Below are 19971 nucleotides of genomic sequence, written 5' to 3'. Positions count from 1 at the left end.
CAGCAGCAGCAGCAGCAGAAGCAGCAGCATCAGCAGCATCATCAGCATCATCATCAGAAGGAGCAGCAGCATCAGCAGCAGCAGAGGGGGGAGTAGTTTTGTTAAAACACTGTACACTTAATTAAAACTCACTCTACCACAAAGTTCAACACCTGAAGGAAGGCCAACGAACCTCATCTGAAGGTGCAGGGTGTTCTGGCTCAGGAAAGAGGGGTGAGAACAGGTGCAGTGACATTTAACTGCATGTTAGGGTGTGTGTGTGTGTGTGTGTGTCAGTGTAGGTGTTTCCTCATTAAAAGTTGTGGGTGGAAGTTACAAAAAAAAGAGGGGCAAAAAACAGGAGTCAGGAATGTAGAATAAATATAGAATTTGCAAATGAAACTTAATGTTATATTTATGTTGACCTTCTTAAGGCAGTGGTGGCCTAGTGGTAAAGGTGGTAAAGGAAGCGGACTTCGGTCCCAGGTTCGAATCCACCAACTGCCAGGTTACCACTGAGATGCACTGAGCATGGCATCGTCCTCAAGCACTGCTCCCCGGGCGCTGACCACGGCTGCCCACTGTTCACTTGGTGATGGGTTAAATGCAGAGGTTAAATTTCGTTGTGCATGGTGTGCTGTGCTGTGTCACAATGACAAATAAAGATAAGTTAAAGTAATAACATTAACTTTCAATACTCAATTCAAATATTCCTGATGATACTGGTGTGTACAAATCGTACTTTACAGTGTCACTTTAAAGGTAATCAAGGAGAATTGACTAAACTGTACAGGATCTAATAGAAGTGCAGAGTCTAATTTTATATTTGAAATATGATGTAAAGTTTGACCTTTGAATCCAGAGATAAAAGCAAGTGCTGTTGTGCAATAGGGTTTCCGTGGTTAAAACAGAGTTGTCCAATAAGCAGATGCAGATCAACATGTTGATTACACAGGAAGTATTGGCAGATTTTACAAAACTAAAAATGAGAAAGTATGTCATTTTATTTCAGATGAAATCTCTAGGACTAAATTGTTTACAAGTATATATTTATTTAATATTATCAATGTATGTAGATCACTTTAGCCTGGTCATTTGAAGTAGCTCACAAGACAAGAAAAGTGTGGACACCCCAGATCTGAAGTCTGGAGCAAGAAAAAGCTGCAACTTAAATGTCTAAAATTATTTTCTTAAGGCTTTCTTTTACTCTGCCCGTTTCTAATTCCACAGAATCATGGCAGAGGGCTCATAGAACCATCCACTGACTACCATGGGGATAACAGCCGGTCGGACCTGTCTGACATCCTCGAGGAGGAGGAGGAAGACCTCTTCTCTGACCAGCTTGGAGCAGTGCAGACCATAGGAAGTAGAGCAGGAGTTAACAGGGTAAAGTGATGAGTTTTTTATGGGGGGGGTTTCTGCTTTTGTTCTAAAATATTCTCATTTCACTCTGCATTGTTTGACTTCTTATTTTCTGCCTCTGTTTCTGTTTGCATTCCTGATCATTAATTGGAATTTTTCTGTTTTTCCTGTCTTTTCTTTGTGTTGTTTTTTCTAATTCCTTTGCACGATACGGTGTCTCCTGCTCTACACTCCTATTAATTGTACTGAACAATTTTAAATTTCATCCACCTTCGTCAACATTATCACTGTGTCTCTCTATCTTACTCTGACTCGGGGCCATGGTAGTTTTACAAGTTGGATCCTCCAGACAGTGACGAGGAGGTTCATGGGGGAATCCTTAAGTTACCTCCTCAGCTTCACAATAACAAGGAGCTGTCCAGTATTCCTGAGTTGACAGAAGAGGAGGACAGTAATCAGGAAGACTCATTACGCCACAGGATGCATAATCAGAACAAAACCAGACAACTACAATCGAGTGACCCACACCAGTTTCACCCTGTCCCCAAACAGCGTCACTGTAACACACACCACCACAACTTCAACAGGGATCACAAATCCCTGATCAAAGAACCTTCACCCAGACAGGAACCCCTGCAGGTCAAGCCCAAGACACAGCACAGAGTCCACTATGCGGACACAGTGGACACCTTCACCTACACCGATGAAGAGGACAGTTTTTACGAGGGTCCTTCCACCAGGCGTGTCTCCTTCTGCTCTCCACCTCAGCCCACTCCCCACAGCAGGGAGAGGGTGCCTCTGAAAGGGCTAGGGGACCGCCTCAGGAGGGAGGCCATGCTGAAGAGCCAAAAGGCAGTCACAGCAGCAGCTAACCCCAGCCACGGTCATGCTCCACCAAGAACGATCCCTGTCAGCAAAACAGTACGCCACCTGAAGTCACCCATTGGTCAAGCAATGGAGATAGATGTGGAGTACGGTGCAGACGATAAGGAGGAGCCCACAGTGTCGAGTGCTGGGGATGTGGTGGTGGAGCAGATGAGCTCTGAGTGGTGGGTGGAGAGGCCTCCGTTGCAGCGCTGCAGGCCTCCCCTTCGCCGAGGCCTCAAGCGTGACCCACTGAGTCACCTTACCCCAGGCCTGCCAAAATGGGTTTGTCGTCCCACTCTCTTCTCCCAGTAGCGGTGTGGACCTAACCTGTAGTCACTCCGTGATTTCCCTCCTCTGCTCATTAAACAACTGCCGATTGTTTTTGTCCTCGTCGCTGCAGGGACAGGCGGATGTCAGCTGTTTTTTATACCACAAAATACAATTATTTTGTTGACTTATGGTATGATACTAGTTCCAGAACATCAGAGTGACATCCATTCATTCTTTCTAATTTTTAACTTCATTGTAATTCATCAGAAGTCCAAATATAATTGAATCTGTCCTCCGCCTGTCCCACTGCATGAATCTCCATTACTGTCTCTTTTTTTTTTTTTCTCCTCCACTCGAGTTTCTGTGTCATTGTCCTGTGTTAACCCTTGGTGGATGTATTTAGGTGTCTGCTAATGGCTCTATACAGCAAAAAAGGAACATGTTTTATTGGACGTTGTTTGTTAGAACATCAGATATTTTAAATTCCAAGAGTTTTTCCTTCATTTAGTCATCTTAGTCACATTTGAAGCATTAAAGAAATCACTTAATCTGCCTTAAATACCTAAGGAATGTGTTGTTCCTGTCTTCCACCACTAAATTAGCTTCTCATTGAGATCTTACCTGTCGATCTCCAAGAGTAAAAACCTAAGTTTTCTTCTCCACCTAAGTAGTTTATATTGCACCCAAACTCTGCAAATTAACATGGAAAGCGCAGTCATTTACTGTTCCTGTATAAAACTGTTATATACGTATTTCTTTTTGAGAATGATGTTCTTTGAATATATTATTTTTATCTCTATGTGCAGCAGGAGCCGGAAGAAATTCCGTTTTCTGAAGCCAGTCCATTAAGAGGGGCCAAGGCTGAGCCGTCGTCGCAGGTTAAAAACTCTAAAGGTTTGTTCCTGTTTTATTTTTTTGTCTCTATGGTTTCGTTGCCATGTCAGGTCAGAAATTGAGTATTTATTGTATTATGCTGGCAAACTGTAATGTGTTTAACAAGCTTACTTGCTGAGTTCACATGGTGGTAGTCAGATTAGCATCCTGTGCTGAGAGGGAGGGAGGAAGGGGAGGTGTCAGCTAGGAGGAGCCGCTGTTAGCTGTAGTGGAGAAGTGGAAGAAAGCCTGCTAAGCTGCGAAACGGCTTAACCTAGGGTTGCTTGTCATGACAGGAGGAAGTGACACACATTAAAATAGTAACCGCAATTAGCAGCCAAAGACAAACGCTGCAGTCTGAATGCAGGGTGTCATCTCTCACTTTCGCCTGCTCTGCTCTCCGACTTCTTATGGAGGCAGATAGAGACAGAGAGCGAGGAGAAGTTCTTTCTTATCTACTATGAGATCAATGAGGATGTGAAGGTGTTCAAGCTGTTAAGCCATGATATCTGCTCCAGATGCACCGTCTTATGTTCGTGAGATGAAGAACTTTTCTCCTCAGTGAAGCATAAAGTTTGACTACAGCTCTTCAGTGTGGAGCCTGTTTGCTCTTATAATGCCCTTCAGCCCCTCTTGTGTCCAATTTCTTCTTGTTAGTGTCAATAACCACGTGCTATGTGATGCACAATATTTTAAAAAAGATCCAACACCTTTTTTCTGTAAATCAGTAAATCGACCAAACGCTGTTTGCACGTCACGATCGTGAACAGGACGCTTGTGTCAAACAGCTCACGCAGCTTAGGATCAGTAGTTTAACCTGGTCACCTGTTTTAGGACTGTATTACTGTAGGTGGACACTGTTCGCAGCAGCACCGCTGTGGGCTGGACTGGACTGGAGTGGTACAATCTGTTTGCAGAACTAACTGAAAGGCTTTTCCGCATCAACATCGTTGAGTTTCATTCAAACTGAAACTACTTTGACAAATTATGTGCAGTACATATCATCATCAAAAAAGCAGCAGGACAGATGTTTAGGTGAAATGCTCAATAATTATGGGTGTAGTTTGAATTTCTTCCTGACCATTCTTTTTAATCTTTTATTTAATTATTTTATAATTGTTGTGTTTGATGTGTTTTTTTAATACAAAAACAGAAATATAACTCCTTAGAAAATGTGTAAAATCCATGTTCTCTAGATTAATTAATTGCCATCTAAGAACTTTAAATAGGAAATGATCTTTATCTTGTTTGAATGTGTGTGTGTGTGTGTGTGTGTGTGTGCGTTGGTATTGTTGTTTGGTTTTGCAGTTGTAGCCGACTCTCCAAAGGTTAAAAGAGGCCGTGACGTACGCATCTTTGTGGCCCTGTTTTCTTACGACCCTGCCACCATGTCACCTAATCCTGATGCTGCTGAAGAAGAGCTGCCCTTTGTCGAAGGACAAATTGTCAAAGTCAGTGTTACAGCGTGTCTGAAATACAGCAGACTTCGTGTCTATCTGTTATGTCTAATGTATTTCACCACTCTCTCTGCCTTAGGTTTACGGAGATAAAGATGCAGATGGATTTTATCAAGGCGAGGCCGGGAATCGTTCTGGTTACGTACCGTGTAACATGGTGTCTGAGATCCAGGTGGAGGACGATGAGACGCGGCAGCAGCTGCTGCAGCAGGGCTTCCTGTCCACAGCGGCCTCCATGGAAAAGATAGGTACGTGGCACTAAAACATCTGCGTATTCGGTCATTGTTTGCAATGCCGTCCTTCCAAATCTGAAAGTATCCAAGGTTCCTGATTTTAGTGGTAAATTTAGATTTTAAAATCTGAAACCCAATAAAAGTCTCTGATTGCCCAACCCTTCAGTCAACACAAAAAGCTTCCAAAGAAAGTTAAATAAGTTACGATACCTTTCTCGCTGCTGTAGAATTAATACAATAAAAAACACTGTAAAACATAGTGAAAATGTGAAAACAAATCCTGAAAAATGTTTCATGTTTTACAGTTGACCTCTCATTATGCTGCTATTGAGACAATGGAAAAATCTGATTTGATAGAAATAAAGCTGCAATGTGTAAAATCCCAGTTTAAAATGAGTTGATCAAGTCCAGGTGTCGTCCCCTAGGGGCACCATCTTGTCATCTCTTGGGTGCATTTAATTCTTTGTCTTATGACAAAGATGGTAAACAGCGAGTCAAATACTGCAGACACATCCTAACATGGCCTGCACATCACAGCACTGTCAGCAAAATCCTCATTCAGGCCATCGCTTTATTGCTGTAAAATACGGTGTTTCCATAATCTCAGTAATTGACTGTGATGTCATGCTTCAGAGTTTGTACTGCCTTTTGATTTCCACATGACTCATTGCTGCGTGTGCTCCTCACAAGATGTCATTGTTCAAATTGCCCTACACTTGGCTTTTCATTGTCAATTTTGTCTGGTCTGCTCCTCTCCACAACACTTTTGTGTTGTTTTTTTTCTGTTCGTTTTGTTTTTGTCCTTTGGTTTCCTTTCAAAATGTTTCATAAAGGCACTCGCACTCACGCACAGCTTCCACGTTGCCCTGTTCCACCACCGAAACCAAGGCGATCCAAGAAAGGTGTGTCTGGCTGCAGACTGCAGTTCTGTCCTTTCTTCTCCTCTCTCTGGTTTTCTGGTTTGCCCATTTATTCACTTGCTGTTCCTGTTGTTTGACATTCAACTGTCAGGTTAAATCATGACGTAATGATTAACGCAGATTTGGTCAAATTACTGAATAATCCCCGATATAATTCTGTAAATCTGTAAATAAAGCCTTGTGCACTAACTAGCACTAACCTTTCTAACCTAGTCTTATTCAGGAGACTTTTGATCTTCTATAGATTTTAGTTCATTTTCACATCAAATGCACTTGCGTGAGTAGGAGTCACTGTGGTCAGCTTACACTGGCCGTACATGTAGTACAGCCAAACATGCTGCCAGTCTTCTGCTCCTCTGTCTTAAATGCATGACATGATCATGTGATGTGAAGTTGTTTTTACCATTGGTCTTCTCTGATCTCTGATCTCTTTGTGTGACTCAGTATTCTCCAGTCTTTCCCCTGCAGTGTGATTTGTGCTCATGTCTTTTCCCTCACCTTCATCTTTCACAGTGGAGTCTGCAGCACTCTGTGAGGAGAGCGTAGACTCCTGCAGCCCAGGTTTGTCCTTAGCTCTTCTACCTCTGTATGCCTCTGCATGATCAGTCACTTCTACCGTTCTCTGCAGGTTGGCATGCATCAACTCTTTGATCTTTCGATGTTTTTTTTCCCAAAGTTGAGCATGAGGAGTGAGTTCTTCCCTCCAATAACACCAAGAATCACCTTTGTTGATCTTCAAGAGGGACTGCTTGATTATCTGTGTACACCAAAAAAATCACCACAAGAATTTGTGGGGATTAATCGTGCTCAATTATGATGAGGAATAATCATAAATTAATTGTGATAAATCCACAGCTGCCATATAATTAATTTGATTCAATTTTTTTAATTGTTTGAAAGCTAAAAATAAGCATTAAATAAATCTAACTTTTTTTGCTTGAAGTTATGGAGCATGATGCTCTGATGGCAGCAGTATAGGGGGTGGGGGGGTGTGACCATATTTCTGAAAATTTCAAAATCAGCCTTTTCTATAACTTCACCAGTACAGTCCACATCAAGCAGTCCACTCTGACATGTAACTAATGTTCTCAGTTCAGCTGATGTCATTGTCATTTGTAGTTTTTTTTTTTCCGTTTGTTTAATGTTTGACTGAAGTTACATGGAGAGCAACTCCTTCTAACCTCTTGTATAATTTTACTTTTCTGTGTTCTGTCAGTGCAGTCGTGTGATTCTCAGCTCAGCACGAAGCTGAGTTGAACTCACAGTCAAACTGAGTTGACTGGGAACTCGGCCACATTTCACTCTTCCATTATCATAGCTCTGACTGAGACTGGATTTATTTGTTTAACTGGCAGATCCCAGCCAGATGTCTGCAGCTGCTGCTGCTGCTAATGGCTGCTGCTGCTGCTGCTGGTGGTGGTGGTGGTGGTGGTGGTCCTGGTCCTGGTCCTGGTCCTGGTCCTGTCGCTGCTGCTGCTGCTGGTGGTCCTGCCGTCACAACAGCAGGAAGCACAGTGGTGGGAGCTCGCAGGATGGTCGCCATCTTTGATTATGACCCGAGAGAGAGCTCCCCGAACACCGACATAGAGGTCAGGCTGTGACATCATGATGAATGTAATATAAATAAAATGTGAAGGAGTTCTTTTTGGTCATCCTTTTTATTTTTTCTGTTTAGGCCGAACTGACTTTCAGTGCAGGAGACGTCATAAAGGTGTTTGGAGACATGGATGAAGACGGCTTCTTCTTTGTAAGAATCCGTGTGCCTCAAATCCTAACTGTGTTATTATTATTAAAATTGTCCAGTATTACTAATAAAAATGTGTAAAACAACATTGCATTGGAGCTGGTGCCAATCCCGGCAATCAACAGGTGAGGGCTGGGAACACTCTGGACAGCGGGGCCACAAATTGAGACAACTATTCACATTTATTCCCGTGGGCAATTTAGATTGTCCGATCCACCTAATCCTGTAATGAGTATGTTTCTGAACCACAGTACACGGAGAAAAGCCACGCACACACAGGGTGAACACACATTTGTGTATGAAGTCTACATGTTTGAGCCAGTATGAACCGCCACCTCATGGCCCGATCCACGTCAAATGAAAGGGTTCTCTGTGGCGTCGTTGGTTTCCTGGCTGACCAACAAAAACAACAGGCTGTCCTTCATGTCTAAATGTGTCCACGGGGACCACAGATGAGTGCTTCTTACCATGACCTGTCACTCTGGCTCCCGTACAAAGGTGGTTTCATGGCCTGTGCGTCATGTGTCTTTCAGGGGGATTTAAATGGACACAGAGGATTGGTCCCCTCAAACTTCCTGCAGGCTGTACCAGAGGAAGCCGTAGCAGAACCTGTCGGTGCTCAGCCTGCACCACAGGCCAAGAAAGACTCACAGGTGGGAACATTCTGGAACATCAACACTGAACTACCTGTCATTTACATACAATGTCAAATGCAACATGTTCACACATCACTGATGTCTTTTCTGAATCCTGTCCATTGTCTGCACTCTGTTGTTTCCTCTTTAACTCTGCGCTGCTGCATTTCTTGTGTTCACTGCATGGCCTTGTACAGAAGCAAAGGCGAAGTGTGCACTTTGAGAAATGACTGTAAGTGTTTTCACAGAGAACTGTGTGGTGATCCCCTAGATTTAGATTTTTTGTTTCCAAATGTAATCCTGAGTCTCACACACCTGGACCAGACCTCCCTAATAACACACAACCTCTGTTCTTCCCATTGACTTAGTGTTTGGCTGTAGCTGATAGTCCTGCTGCCAGCTCATGATTTCTATTTGCTGTCTGGTCCTTTGACCTTTTCTCTTCTTGGAAAATAGTTTTGGTAAAATTATTGATTTTAATTAGCACCAAGGTAAAAAAAAATCTCCATCTGCTCAAACAACTGTTTTCTTCTCGTTAGAAATTATGCTTAAAATGGGCTTAATATGGGCTGTTATTTGGTTCATTAATTCATTTAAATATTTTTCCATACATAGAGAAAGAATATCTTCAGACAAGATGAAGTATACACCAGAAAATAGGAGAATAAACTGATAGTATAAGGCTATACTAGTTTAATATTTTATGGACTATTTTAAATAAGTTTCATATTAAAGTAGGTTTTCATATTTAAAAGTTACAAAGTCTTGAGGACTTTTGACCTTGTAAATTTCAAGTCTAAGCAAAAACTGCATGACTAATGTCTAAATCCTCTTCCTAAAGGGTGCCATGACGTCATCTGAACCTCATCCTGGGCCACAAACCACAAAGGACGAATGTTTGGAAAAACAAACAGAGCCTTCACCTCCAGACCCAGTGAAACACACAGAGCTGTCACCGGGCCCTGCACCCTCTGAAAGTCACGCCTCAGAGCCGGTGGCCCCAGCTGGTCCAGCTGGGGCTCCAGCCGCAGTGAAGACCCTGAACTCTCCTCCGACTCCTCTTCCAGTGGACACCCCCACAAAAGCAGACTGCTCTCCAACAGGCAAAAAGAAAAAAGGCTTTTTCTCCAAAGGCAGGAAGCTGTTTAAAAAGCTGGGCTCCAGTAAGAAAGAATGAAAGTCAAGACGTGTGACTCAGGACCTGTGTCACTATAAATGCACTTTTTTCTCTTTTTTTCTCCTAACCTTTAGTCACGATTCACAGTTGACGCAGTTAGCTGCTTTTAGATCTTATGGCTTCAACAACCAGTATATATACACTAGCCTGCGAGACCAGCTGTTGAATGGAGTTTTTCAAATGTCAGCGTATTGCACTCAGCATCTTTAAGAGCATGGCGTGCATGTTGATGTCTGCAGACTCAAAAACGTCTGCTGCGGGGGCGGGGGTTCTGTTGTTGTTGGAACGTCTGCCGATGTTCCACTCATCAGAGGCTTTAATGATTCTACTGTGTTTATATGTAGCATCTCTATACTGTAACCCTCAGCAGTAGTCTAGAGTAAACGTTCTATTGATCTAAGTTGATCTGCTGACCGCTAACACTTTCATTTGGTCTACTATCAGAAAGGCAATAATTACAGAGAGTTCTTTACTGCTTGTTTGAGGAGGTTCAGTTTATGGTTAATACCAGAGTTTGGCTCCTGTAGTGCGGCTCTGTATGGACTTGAAGAGAACGATCTTCATATACAGTCCATGTTAAGTCCCTGTTCCCTGCATCATGATTACACATCCACCTTATTCCTGGTCTGTTATACAGTTTTTTACATGATTTAACTATATCCACACATTTGAAGGTTTTCTTCTTCTGTTTGGAGTGTATAGATCCTAGTCACAGTGAGAGGTGACATTAAGACTGAAAGTCTGACAGTTTGATAAATAGTCAGTGGCTTCATACCACACTGAGAACCAGTCAAACCTCCACCTTAAAATCTTCATGTAATGAGTGGATGACATGAAGCTACGGACAACGGTTAGTACTGAGGCAAAAGTACTGAGGCCTAAAACCACGACCTCCACAGCAATAAAGATGGATGCGTGTTATCTAAGATGCAGAACAGAATAGTTGACTAGCAGCTCTTGTTGGTTTTTTCTTCACTTGTATGTAGGGACAGTGGTGGCTTAGTGGTTAGTGGAAGCGGACTTGGGTCCGGAAGGCTTCAGGTTCGAGTCCACCAGCTGCAAAGTTCCCACTGAGGTGCTCTGAGCATGGCCCCGTCCCCACACACTGCTCCCTGGGCGCTTAAAGCTGCTTAAAGCTGCCCACTGTTCACTTTGGTGATGGGTTAAAAGCAGAGGTCACATTAGGTCACGTGGTGGTGTGCTGTGTCACAATGACAAGGAGTTCACTTTGTTCTTTCTTCTCCCAGCTAGCCGACTTACCTGATGTTTCCACAGAAACTAGTGTTTCTCAGAAGTTGATCGTGAACGTTGCCGCCTCCTGTCTCTGTTGACTGCAGGGAGCGTTGACCAGAAGTAGGAAACTTGAGTGTCTTTTAAGGCGGCAGACATTGTTAAGGCAGGTGCCGCCTCCTGTCTCTGTTGACTGCAGTGAGCGTTGACCAGAAGTTAATTAAGGTGGATAAGAACACAACGGTTCTACTGAAGCTGTGGTTTTGTCGTTTTTGCAAATCCAATTCAAGTCAGACTTCATTCAACTGATTGGAGTCAGCTGACATTGGTTTAAACTGGTGTTTAATCGTGGTGTTAACTATTGGCTCATTTAGTGAGTCCTCATAGTTCTCATAGCATCGTAGCTTTTGTCGCTAACATTGGAGCAGCTCATCTCACAGTCAGCTAATGATGAATCAGCTGCACGTGCACATGTACTGATGCCACTTTATTAACTGAGGGTAAACAAACATCAGCAGGCTGTATGTTCTGAGCGACGTTGACCAACCGTCAACGTCGTCCCTGTGGCGTCCTCTGTCTCCACGGTATTTATACAGTACAGTTGAATTGAAATGTGTTATTTATTTGGGTCAGCCCCCTCCACACACACAGTGTGTGTGTGTGTGTGTGGAGGGTGGTGTAAAAGACAGAGAGATTATTATAAAAAGTGAGAGGTTGGCTTTAGGTTCTCCCTCTAATGATGTAGTTTTCAACTAATACGTTTTTTTTTTACTCTTAGAATCAGTAAATTAAACACTGAAATGTATTTATTTCTTCTTTTGGCTGTTCCCTTCAGGGTTTCCCTCTGCTTTGACACCAACCATCTCCATGTCCTTTATTACAACAGCCACATATTTCCTCTGTGGTCTTCCTATTCTCCTCTTTCCTGATAACTCCAAACTGCCCCACCTTAACTGTCCCTCTGATCTGCTCACCTCTAATCCTGTCCATCTGGTCACTCCCGGTGAAGTAGTAGTTCATACGCCTGAAACGCTTCATCTTCGTACGCAGTTTCTTTTCCCTTTTCCCTCGATTTCTTAGGTGAAGTTTCTAACATTTACATTTACTTTAGATCAAGTCACTCTCAGAGTCATTACATCTTATTTTTTATGCTGACTAAATATGCTTTAATTTGTCATTTTCTAGTCACAACACATGTTTATTTCATGTGTCTTTTCATTAGCATCACAACAGCTAAGGCTAAAAGTGAAGCTCGTAGTGAAGCTATGGTGTCCTGCAGTGAAGGTGACACGGAGCGGACACACCACGGCTGCTGATGTTGTTGTCTGTGGACCAGGCTTCACAGACAACACATGACGGTGTCTTTGAATGTGTGTGTGACACAGGACTGTTGGGTAACTTCTCAGGTTTTTAGCCGGCGTTCTTCTCCCGTGTTCAGCTGTCGTTCTGAACTGACTGCTGGAAAGTTCAAAAATGCCAAACGTTGGGGTGAGCCGCTGGGTCGTGTCGAGCGGGGAGAAGAGAGGAGAGGTTGTTCCACGGACCTCGTGTGTTTTCATTCATGTGGATGGCAGATTGACTGACAGACACTTTAGGAAGTGACGAAGCCAGGACCGAGGCCGAACTGTGTCGTATGTGTGTGTGTTTTTTAAAAAGTGCTGCGAAGTGGCTGAAACGTAGAGAAAACCATGTGTCCTGCTCTCGTATGTACCAGCCTTCATGGCACCAGTGTGACGCTCCACCTGCTGCGTAGAGAGCAGAGAGTTGACTGTTGACTCTGCATCACCTCCACATGTAGGGACTGTAGCTCGTAGCTCAGCTGGTTGTATTTAGCCTTACTCTAAGACCTTCTCTAGTCTTAACACGTTGTTTACAGGCTGTTTATTCGCTGCATGCAGAACAGTGTCATGCCCATGTTTGGCCTTATTTATTTATTTGCTTGTGGTATTTGTGTAAATCTGACCAGTAGGTTGAAGCAGCGGAGAAGCTGCTGTTGGTGTTTTCTGTGTATCATAGAAGAACAGCGTTGGGGCTTTTTTGTTTTTTTTCTTTCCTGACCTGCAGTCATGGTTTAAGTCAATCACCTACGGACTTTATGTCATTTTATTTACCAATGTTTGTTTGGTTTTTTTATCCTGTAAAAATGTCATCAGTTTATATTTGTGTTTCTCAGTTTGTCTTGCATGAGCGGCTCGTGTTGCCGGAGGAACGTTGAGTGGAGACGGACAGGAAGTTGCCGTGGGTTATTTCCATGTGGCTCTTTTTACAGGAATTAAAGTATGTTTATTTTCACAGAAAACAGGACGCTTCGTTCTCTTTCACATGCACAGCTTTATTGTTGGCATCACAACATCACATTATATCTTTAATCACAATTGGAAAAAAAAAAAAAAAGGAGTGGAAGCCTCGCTCCGTGCCACACACCGCCCATGTGAAACGACTGCAGCGACACCCTGAGTGATGCGTGGCTTTGGGAGACAAAAGCAACTTCCTCTTTTCTGATTTCCTGTGCGGGCGCCATGATGGAGCGCTGCTCTCCCTGAAGCCAACAGTACACTCATCCATAAAGTAGGAAACACTACACTGTGGCAGAGAGTTTAGTAGTGCTTTCTACTTTATGGATGACTGCACTGTACGTCCGCTGCTGCTGGTCTCGGCCTTCGTCCTTCGTCCTCTTCTGTCTCTGTCGACTCTTCTGCACCTGCATCTGCAGCTGCAAACACATGTCCTCCCCCTACTCCCCCCCACACACACCCAGACACGCACACAACGACAAACTGAAACTAGTGAGGCCCAACACTCACACCAGCCCTGACTATTATCAAACCCAGTAAATGCACACTTCCTGATTTGACACTTAAAAAAAACAGTTCCTTTTTTTTTTAGCTGTTCGTGTTTAGGTGACGGCTCCTGTTAACGGTTTTGTGACAAACATCTATGTAAATTTGGGCCTCGGTGCACTTTCTGAGGAAGATGTTAGATCTAAGCCGCCGTAGGACTAGCGGTTGAGAGGCCGCCATTTTGTCAGGCGTGAGTAAGCTGTTCTGTCTGAGCAGTAAAGTGACTTCAAAGGTGAAACATGAACAAGGAAACACTGTAGGAAGTACATAATCACATTATAAAAATGGAAAAAACCTATTTGGAAAATAAAATTTTACACATTGGAAAGTCACTTCACAGTTTAAAAACAAACTCTCGGTCTCAGGTATAAATGCGTTCCCTTTAAATTGCACATAAGATTCTCAAGAAGAAGTCAAATTAACAGCAGACATTACAAAGATAAAAAAAGACACTTTCACTCCTAAAATCACTCAAATATCGTCATGAATGTAGACGGTAAAAAGCCTTCCATACTTTACCTCACTCCTGCTGAGTTTTCTCTGTTTTCAGTGAAAATGGCGGGTCGCGTCCTCGCAGGTGTCTTCTGTTGGTCTGAGGAGCGGATGAAGAAGAAGAACAAGAAGCCGTCTCCTTTTGAACCCTTCAGAGCCACGTGACGCAACCACAGGAAGAGGTTTAACAGTCACAGCCGCTCTCAGGCTCCACTTCCGTAGATCTCCTCGGCTGCTCTTTTGAAAAGCAGTCGAGACGATCTACCTACAGAAATCTGCGTGATACACGGGGACGTGACGCTCGCTTCCTTTGTCTTTACTTTTTACATAACTGGTGTCACGTTGGCCGATGGAGCTGTCGCCTGAATGTTTGATGGCGAGTCCAGACCAGACACGTCTGTTTGTTACACTCACTGCCATCAAGAGTGGACAGTGTGGGAGCATGATTATTACCACAGTTAGACAATCTCATTCTCTCACATCAGCTTATCTGAAAACACTAGATTATTTGGGGTTTTTTTTTAACTCACGCACACAACGCACACAGAAAAAAAGCTGACTGAGAAAGACTTTAGCCTGACTCGGGGGTGTCTGCACCGCAGAAGTAAAAAGACCAGGAAGTATCTGTTCTAATTTTTTTTTTTTTCTAAATGCAAAATTATGAAATCCATGTCTGAAACCACAATGACCTTATTTCTAAAGTTAATGTCAAAACCCATGACAGGTGAAACATAGTCTGTCTGAAGCCCCTGCATTGATGTCCTCCCTCTAACCAATCACGTGCTCCCGTTCCCCTAGCATCAGTTTGGCCCTGAGCTGTGACATGGTCATTAGCTGATGCTCATGAAGCTGGCTGTGAAAATTGTAAAAAAAAAATTGTTTCACGTTTCAAGAACTACAGAATGAAGATTTAAAAAAATCTACCAGAATTAAGGTTAAAGGTCAAAAGACCCTAAGCACAAATGAAATGTGTAAAGTGATGGTTCATTGTCAGTCACTGCTGCTGGAGAACCTCCTCCAAGTCAGACTTTGAAAACTGCCCTCCACCTGCAGACAGTGAGTTCATGTGAGGTTGTTGAAGAAGTTGTAGATCAAATTAATGGATGTCTCTGTGACGGAGGAAACTCAAAGTGTGCGTTCACTCAGAGTGAAACTGTCAAAACTGAGCGTTCATGACGAGGGCGTTGTGAGACGGGGGGTTCGCGGCTTGAAACTGAGGCGGAGGCTGAACGCGTTTCTCCACCAAATACGTGTTAAGACCATTTAAGGAGCAGAACTGGATGTGAGGCTTTGATTATAAATGAAGTCCATCCAACAGCCGACAGACCTGTGATGGTGAATGTGGGTGGAATAAAAGATTCTTTTTCTGCCACAGATTTCCACATGACCTCATTTATTTATTTAACTATTTAAAAAAATCACAATACTGTAAATCGTGTATTTAGATTATAATCTGAAATTAAATAAAACAATTATAGTCTCAAATGAGGTTCAGACTTCATCATCAATTATATTGATTATTATATTGATTATTTGGTCATTAATGACAGTGTAAATTATAATTTAAAAAAAGATTATTTCCATGTATTAAATGTTATTTTCATTAACAAATCTGAATGGTTTTTTTAACATAACATAAAACAAATGTATAAATAAAAATTCATATAAATGTTTGAAGGTTGAAGAATGACATTCTAATGACAAATGTAACTTTGTTGAACCATTTGTATTATATTTGATTATACTGAAGTACTATACTTCACAAGATTGTTTTACATTTTTTGTTTGTCCAAATTTTAATTTTAATTTTTTATGCGTCTGGCTGTACAGGGTCAACAGTGCTCCATGTGCAGCTGGTGGTCCTCACAGGTCAAACCTACGGCTCCTGAGGGTGGTTTGTGTCAGAGCCACTGCTGTCAGTTATTGTCGACACACCGTTGGAATGTTAAAGGTCACAGGTGTCATTTCCCCTTGAGTCTTCAGTTCCCAACTGTAACCACGTGGTTTTTACTGATGACACGCCACGGGGGACGTGAAGGGGGAGAACGGGGGAGGGGCGGGGGGGTCAACGGACAGAAAGGAGTCAGTTTGTCACTGAAACTGTTTTTCAGCTTCGTTGTTATGAACTGATTTAACACTTTACAGGTTAAACCACTTCATAAACACATCAGACTCTGAGTCAGTCCATCTGTCACACAGACACGAGCAGCAGATCACAGAGTCCAACGCCACACTGTGGGATTTGAACTCGCAACGCTTTGGTCATGACACCCATCCTCAAACCACTAATGCAAAGTCTTCCCCCAAAAGATTTTCATTCACCAAAGAAAAAATTAAAATGAAAACCCACTGAAGACAGGAACATTTTGTCTTTCACAACTGTACATATTTTGAAAGAAGGGAATTTGAAATGAACCAGTGCCAACAGAGTGAGTGTGTGTGTGTGTGTGAGTGTGTGTTTGTGTGTGTGTGTGTGTGTGTGTGTGCCTTATTGTAAATCAAGCATTTCTTGTTAATGTAAAACAATATACAACACAAAAAAGGACCAAAACTATTCACCAGATTTTGTCATTTTTACAAACTCGTGTTCTTCATTTATGTGATTTAATAATTAGCTTTAAGTGTAAGAGACTTGTATTTTTATCTCATTTAAAAAAACAAAAAACTTTTTTTTAAATCATGGTACTTCAGTACCAAAAACATTTGACAGAAATGTTCTACTGATAAAAAAAGCCAGAAAATGTTGTTGGTATAAAATGTTAAAGTTAAAAAATAATACCACCACTGGTGCCGTGAACGTTTAAAACAAAATGACTTATTTAAAGGCAGAGAGACACACTGTTAACAGAGACTTCTTTCTGTTTCTCTTTACTTGTGAAATACAAATTGATGTCATTGACATCATGTTTTTTTTATGTTTTACAGTTTTATTCAAGTCGCAAATTTTGATCACTTTTAACAAAAACACAGGGAATGGAATGATCTAGAACAGTAGAATTAATGTACTTTTAAAGTGTATTTTTCTCAACAAAGTAAGTTTGTAAATGTGAAGTTTACAAAGTCAGTATTTAAAGATAAACCGTTGACAGTTTACCACAGCACTTCACTGATTTCAGTGTTGGACCTGGTGAGTTGTTTTTTTTAATAACTCAGTCTGAAGCTCATAAAACCTTCAATCTTCATCTCTGCTCCTCTGTCTCACACTTTCCCAGTCCTCTCCACTTGACTGACTCAGACGTCTGCCCTGCTCTGAGAACTGGACGCGCCATGGTGAGAAAAGCAGCGGAAAGGTCAGAGGAGTCTAAAGCTGGGGGGCCTTCCCCCGGTGATAGACCTTATCTACCTTATCTCCTCCTCCTCCTCCTCCTCCTCCTCCTCCTCCTCCTCCTCCTCCTCCTCCTCCTCCTCCTCCTCCTCCTCCTCCTCCTCCTCCTCCTCCTCCTCCTCCTGCAGGCTGCGTCCACACGTCCCTGGGTCTCACAGGTGTGTACAGCAGCATGAGCCAAACAACAGACACGGTGAATCTTCCAGTGGATTTAGTCGACTGTAGAAACTGCTCCTCTCTTGGACTCGTGAGTCACAGTCACGGCAGCTCTGTAGACGTGTGTGCTGAGAACAGGAATGTGCTGAGGAGCTCAGTATAACAACACTGAAGCTGCTGCTGTCAGCTCTCCACCTCAGGGTTTAAAATGTTTTTTTTAACACTGACAACTGACAAATAAGAAAAGGAAAGAATAATGACGAGTCATCACATTTCATTTTAAGTAGTAACTGGGAAACTTTTATCACAGTAAAGTTCAGGAAAGTCTTCCTCTGTGTGGAACGTCAATTAAAAGAAAAATCATTTTGAGACACGTATTATTAGGGTTAAAAAATATTATAAAACATGGAGAAAAAATGCATTAATTAATTAATTTACTAAAATAATACAAGGGTAGATTACCATCTCTCCTAAACATTTGTGAAGTATTAGTACGGTCTGTACTGTATGAGAATGTTTAAAACACTTTTTAGCAGCTGTCGTGATAAACATGTCCTTGAAGCAGATCTAAGCGATAAATGACGTTAAATGTCAATGCCTTGGTGGTGCTGTAACACAAACAGGAAACTCTGAGGTGTCTGTGGTGGAGAAGAAGAAGACGATCATCGTTTTAACAGTTAATGTGACACTGTGTTAAATAATGGCTTCAGTTCAGGAAAACCCAGTATTATCAGAAGTCAGAAGTGGTTTGTGGCGTACAACTCGTGCAGCGTTTTTTAGGAAAGCCTGCTGTGGAAAATGCCCTTCGCTGTAAAAGGAAATGAAATCCTTACACATGAGCAGCTGCTCTCACTGCAGCAGAGAGGAAGTTTCATCAGCCTTAAAACATACTGTCACACACATCAGCACTTTGATCGTGTGTATGTGTGTGTAAATGATGTCCATCTCTCACGCTTCGCTCTTCGCTTCTCGACCTTCAGCAGAGGCCACAGAGTCAACCTCTGCGTGTCTCCTGCCACGCCGCAGCTCAAAGCTCTTCACATATACCCAAATAAGGGCAAAAGTCAGAGCTGAGTTTCGCTCTCTGATAAGGTGGTGTCAAAGAGGCCGCCCCGCTCTGTGTGTGAAAATGCTGCTAGCTACAACACTTCCTGCCAATGCTTGTGGTCGTGAAGGCCTCGCGGCGGCGAGTCACAGTTCTCAGTTTTATTTTTAGTGAGTGGATCTAATGAAACGAGAAATCAGCGAGCGGGAGGAAAGAAACGGACAGAAGCCGCTCGTCTCTGTGGGTCGTTTGAATACAAGGGCGAAGGAGGTGAAAGTGAAGTAGGAAAGGAAGAAGAAACCGTAACGATGTTCACGCCGCTGTGGTTGAAGGAAGATTTACACCTCAACAGTCGAACAGTCATTTGGAGAGAAAAAAAACATTAACAGACTCTTACCACTAGTGTCAAATTTTCTCATGACTATAAGACCAGTCTGTGTGGCCGTACTGCAGTAGGTCTACAGACTGAAGGCTGAGGTCAGGACTCAGGAAGATGATTTCAACAGTAAAACCACTCCCCACCGTCCCTACAGTAGTGTCAAGACGGCAGGTGTAAAAGTGTAGTGAGGACCAACACTGAGTCCAGTCCAGTCAGACTGAATACTTTTCAAAATTTTGAATTTTCAAAAACACGAGCTGAAAAATGGAAATGAATTTCTGTCAATGTTGTTCACGTTTCAGTTGGTTCTTTAACAATCGTAATCTCACTGCCTCGACCTGTGGGACGTTAGAGCTGCTCTGTCCATGGAAAGGTCCTTGGTCTAATTAGATATTACTCCGATGAGGTTTATTGGAAGATTTATTATGGACATTAATATTAAGCAGGTGTAGAAATAGAAAACACAAAGTAAGCTGACACCAATTAGCTATATATAGAGTATGCCCTATAACGAGTACTAAATAATGCCTAAAAAAATTCAACAGTTGAACCGTATATATATATACTCTCTCTATATATGTATATATAAAGAGAGTATATTATTTCACCAAATGATTCCTCTGATTGGAGCAGTCATCGTCTGTACATGTTCCACCCAGTGAACTGTGGTTTCATAAGGTTAACTAGAGAATCCTGTGGGGAAACCACCTGCTTTGACTATTTCTATATATTAAAAAAAAAAACACATTCTCTAACTACTCCTTCCAAATCAAATGTCTGTTTTTCTGTTACAGAAAAGAAACTAACTTAAATATTAAGGTGACAGGAAGAACTTTTACCCTGGCGGCTACAAACACTTCTCCTGATCTCAGTGAAATCACAGCGTGAGTCTTTAGAAAACATTAAATGTTCTGCTTTAACAGCTAAGTAGGTCAACACGATTTGAACAAAAAAAAAAAAGTACAACCCTTACTCCATTACAACTTT

At 42.3% G+C, this 19971-nt stretch overlaps 1 protein-coding gene across 1 annotated transcript in view; it reads left to right on the top strand.

Moving 5' to 3' along the window:
* Nucleotides 1-10600, top strand: part of tspoap1 (TSPO associated protein 1) — a 39149-nt gene extending 28549 nt beyond the window's left edge. Inside the window, exons 23-30 of the mRNA XM_025065570.1 lie at nucleotides 1210-1365; nucleotides 3285-3372; nucleotides 4660-4802; nucleotides 4888-5056; nucleotides 7465-7550; nucleotides 7637-7708; nucleotides 8239-8358; nucleotides 9182-10600. Coding sequence (XP_024921338.1) covers nucleotides 1210-1365; nucleotides 3285-3372; nucleotides 4660-4802; nucleotides 4888-5056; nucleotides 7465-7550; nucleotides 7637-7708; nucleotides 8239-8358; nucleotides 9182-9517 — 1170 coding nt within the window. The 3' untranslated portion in view covers nucleotides 9518-10600. The remainder of the gene's footprint in view (nucleotides 1-1209; nucleotides 1366-3284; nucleotides 3373-4659; nucleotides 4803-4887; nucleotides 5057-7464; nucleotides 7551-7636; nucleotides 7709-8238; nucleotides 8359-9181) is intronic.
* Nucleotides 10601-19971: the final 9371 nt, after the last annotated feature.

Source organism: Cynoglossus semilaevis, chromosome 19, assembly GCF_000523025.1.
Source record: "Cynoglossus semilaevis isolate Cse_v1.0 chromosome 19, Cse_v1.0, whole genome shotgun sequence".
Lineage (NCBI taxonomy): Eukaryota > Metazoa > Chordata > Actinopteri > Pleuronectiformes > Cynoglossidae > Cynoglossus > Cynoglossus semilaevis.
The sequence above is the reverse complement of the archived record's forward strand: the minus strand, read 5'-3'. Positions and strand labels throughout refer to the sequence as shown.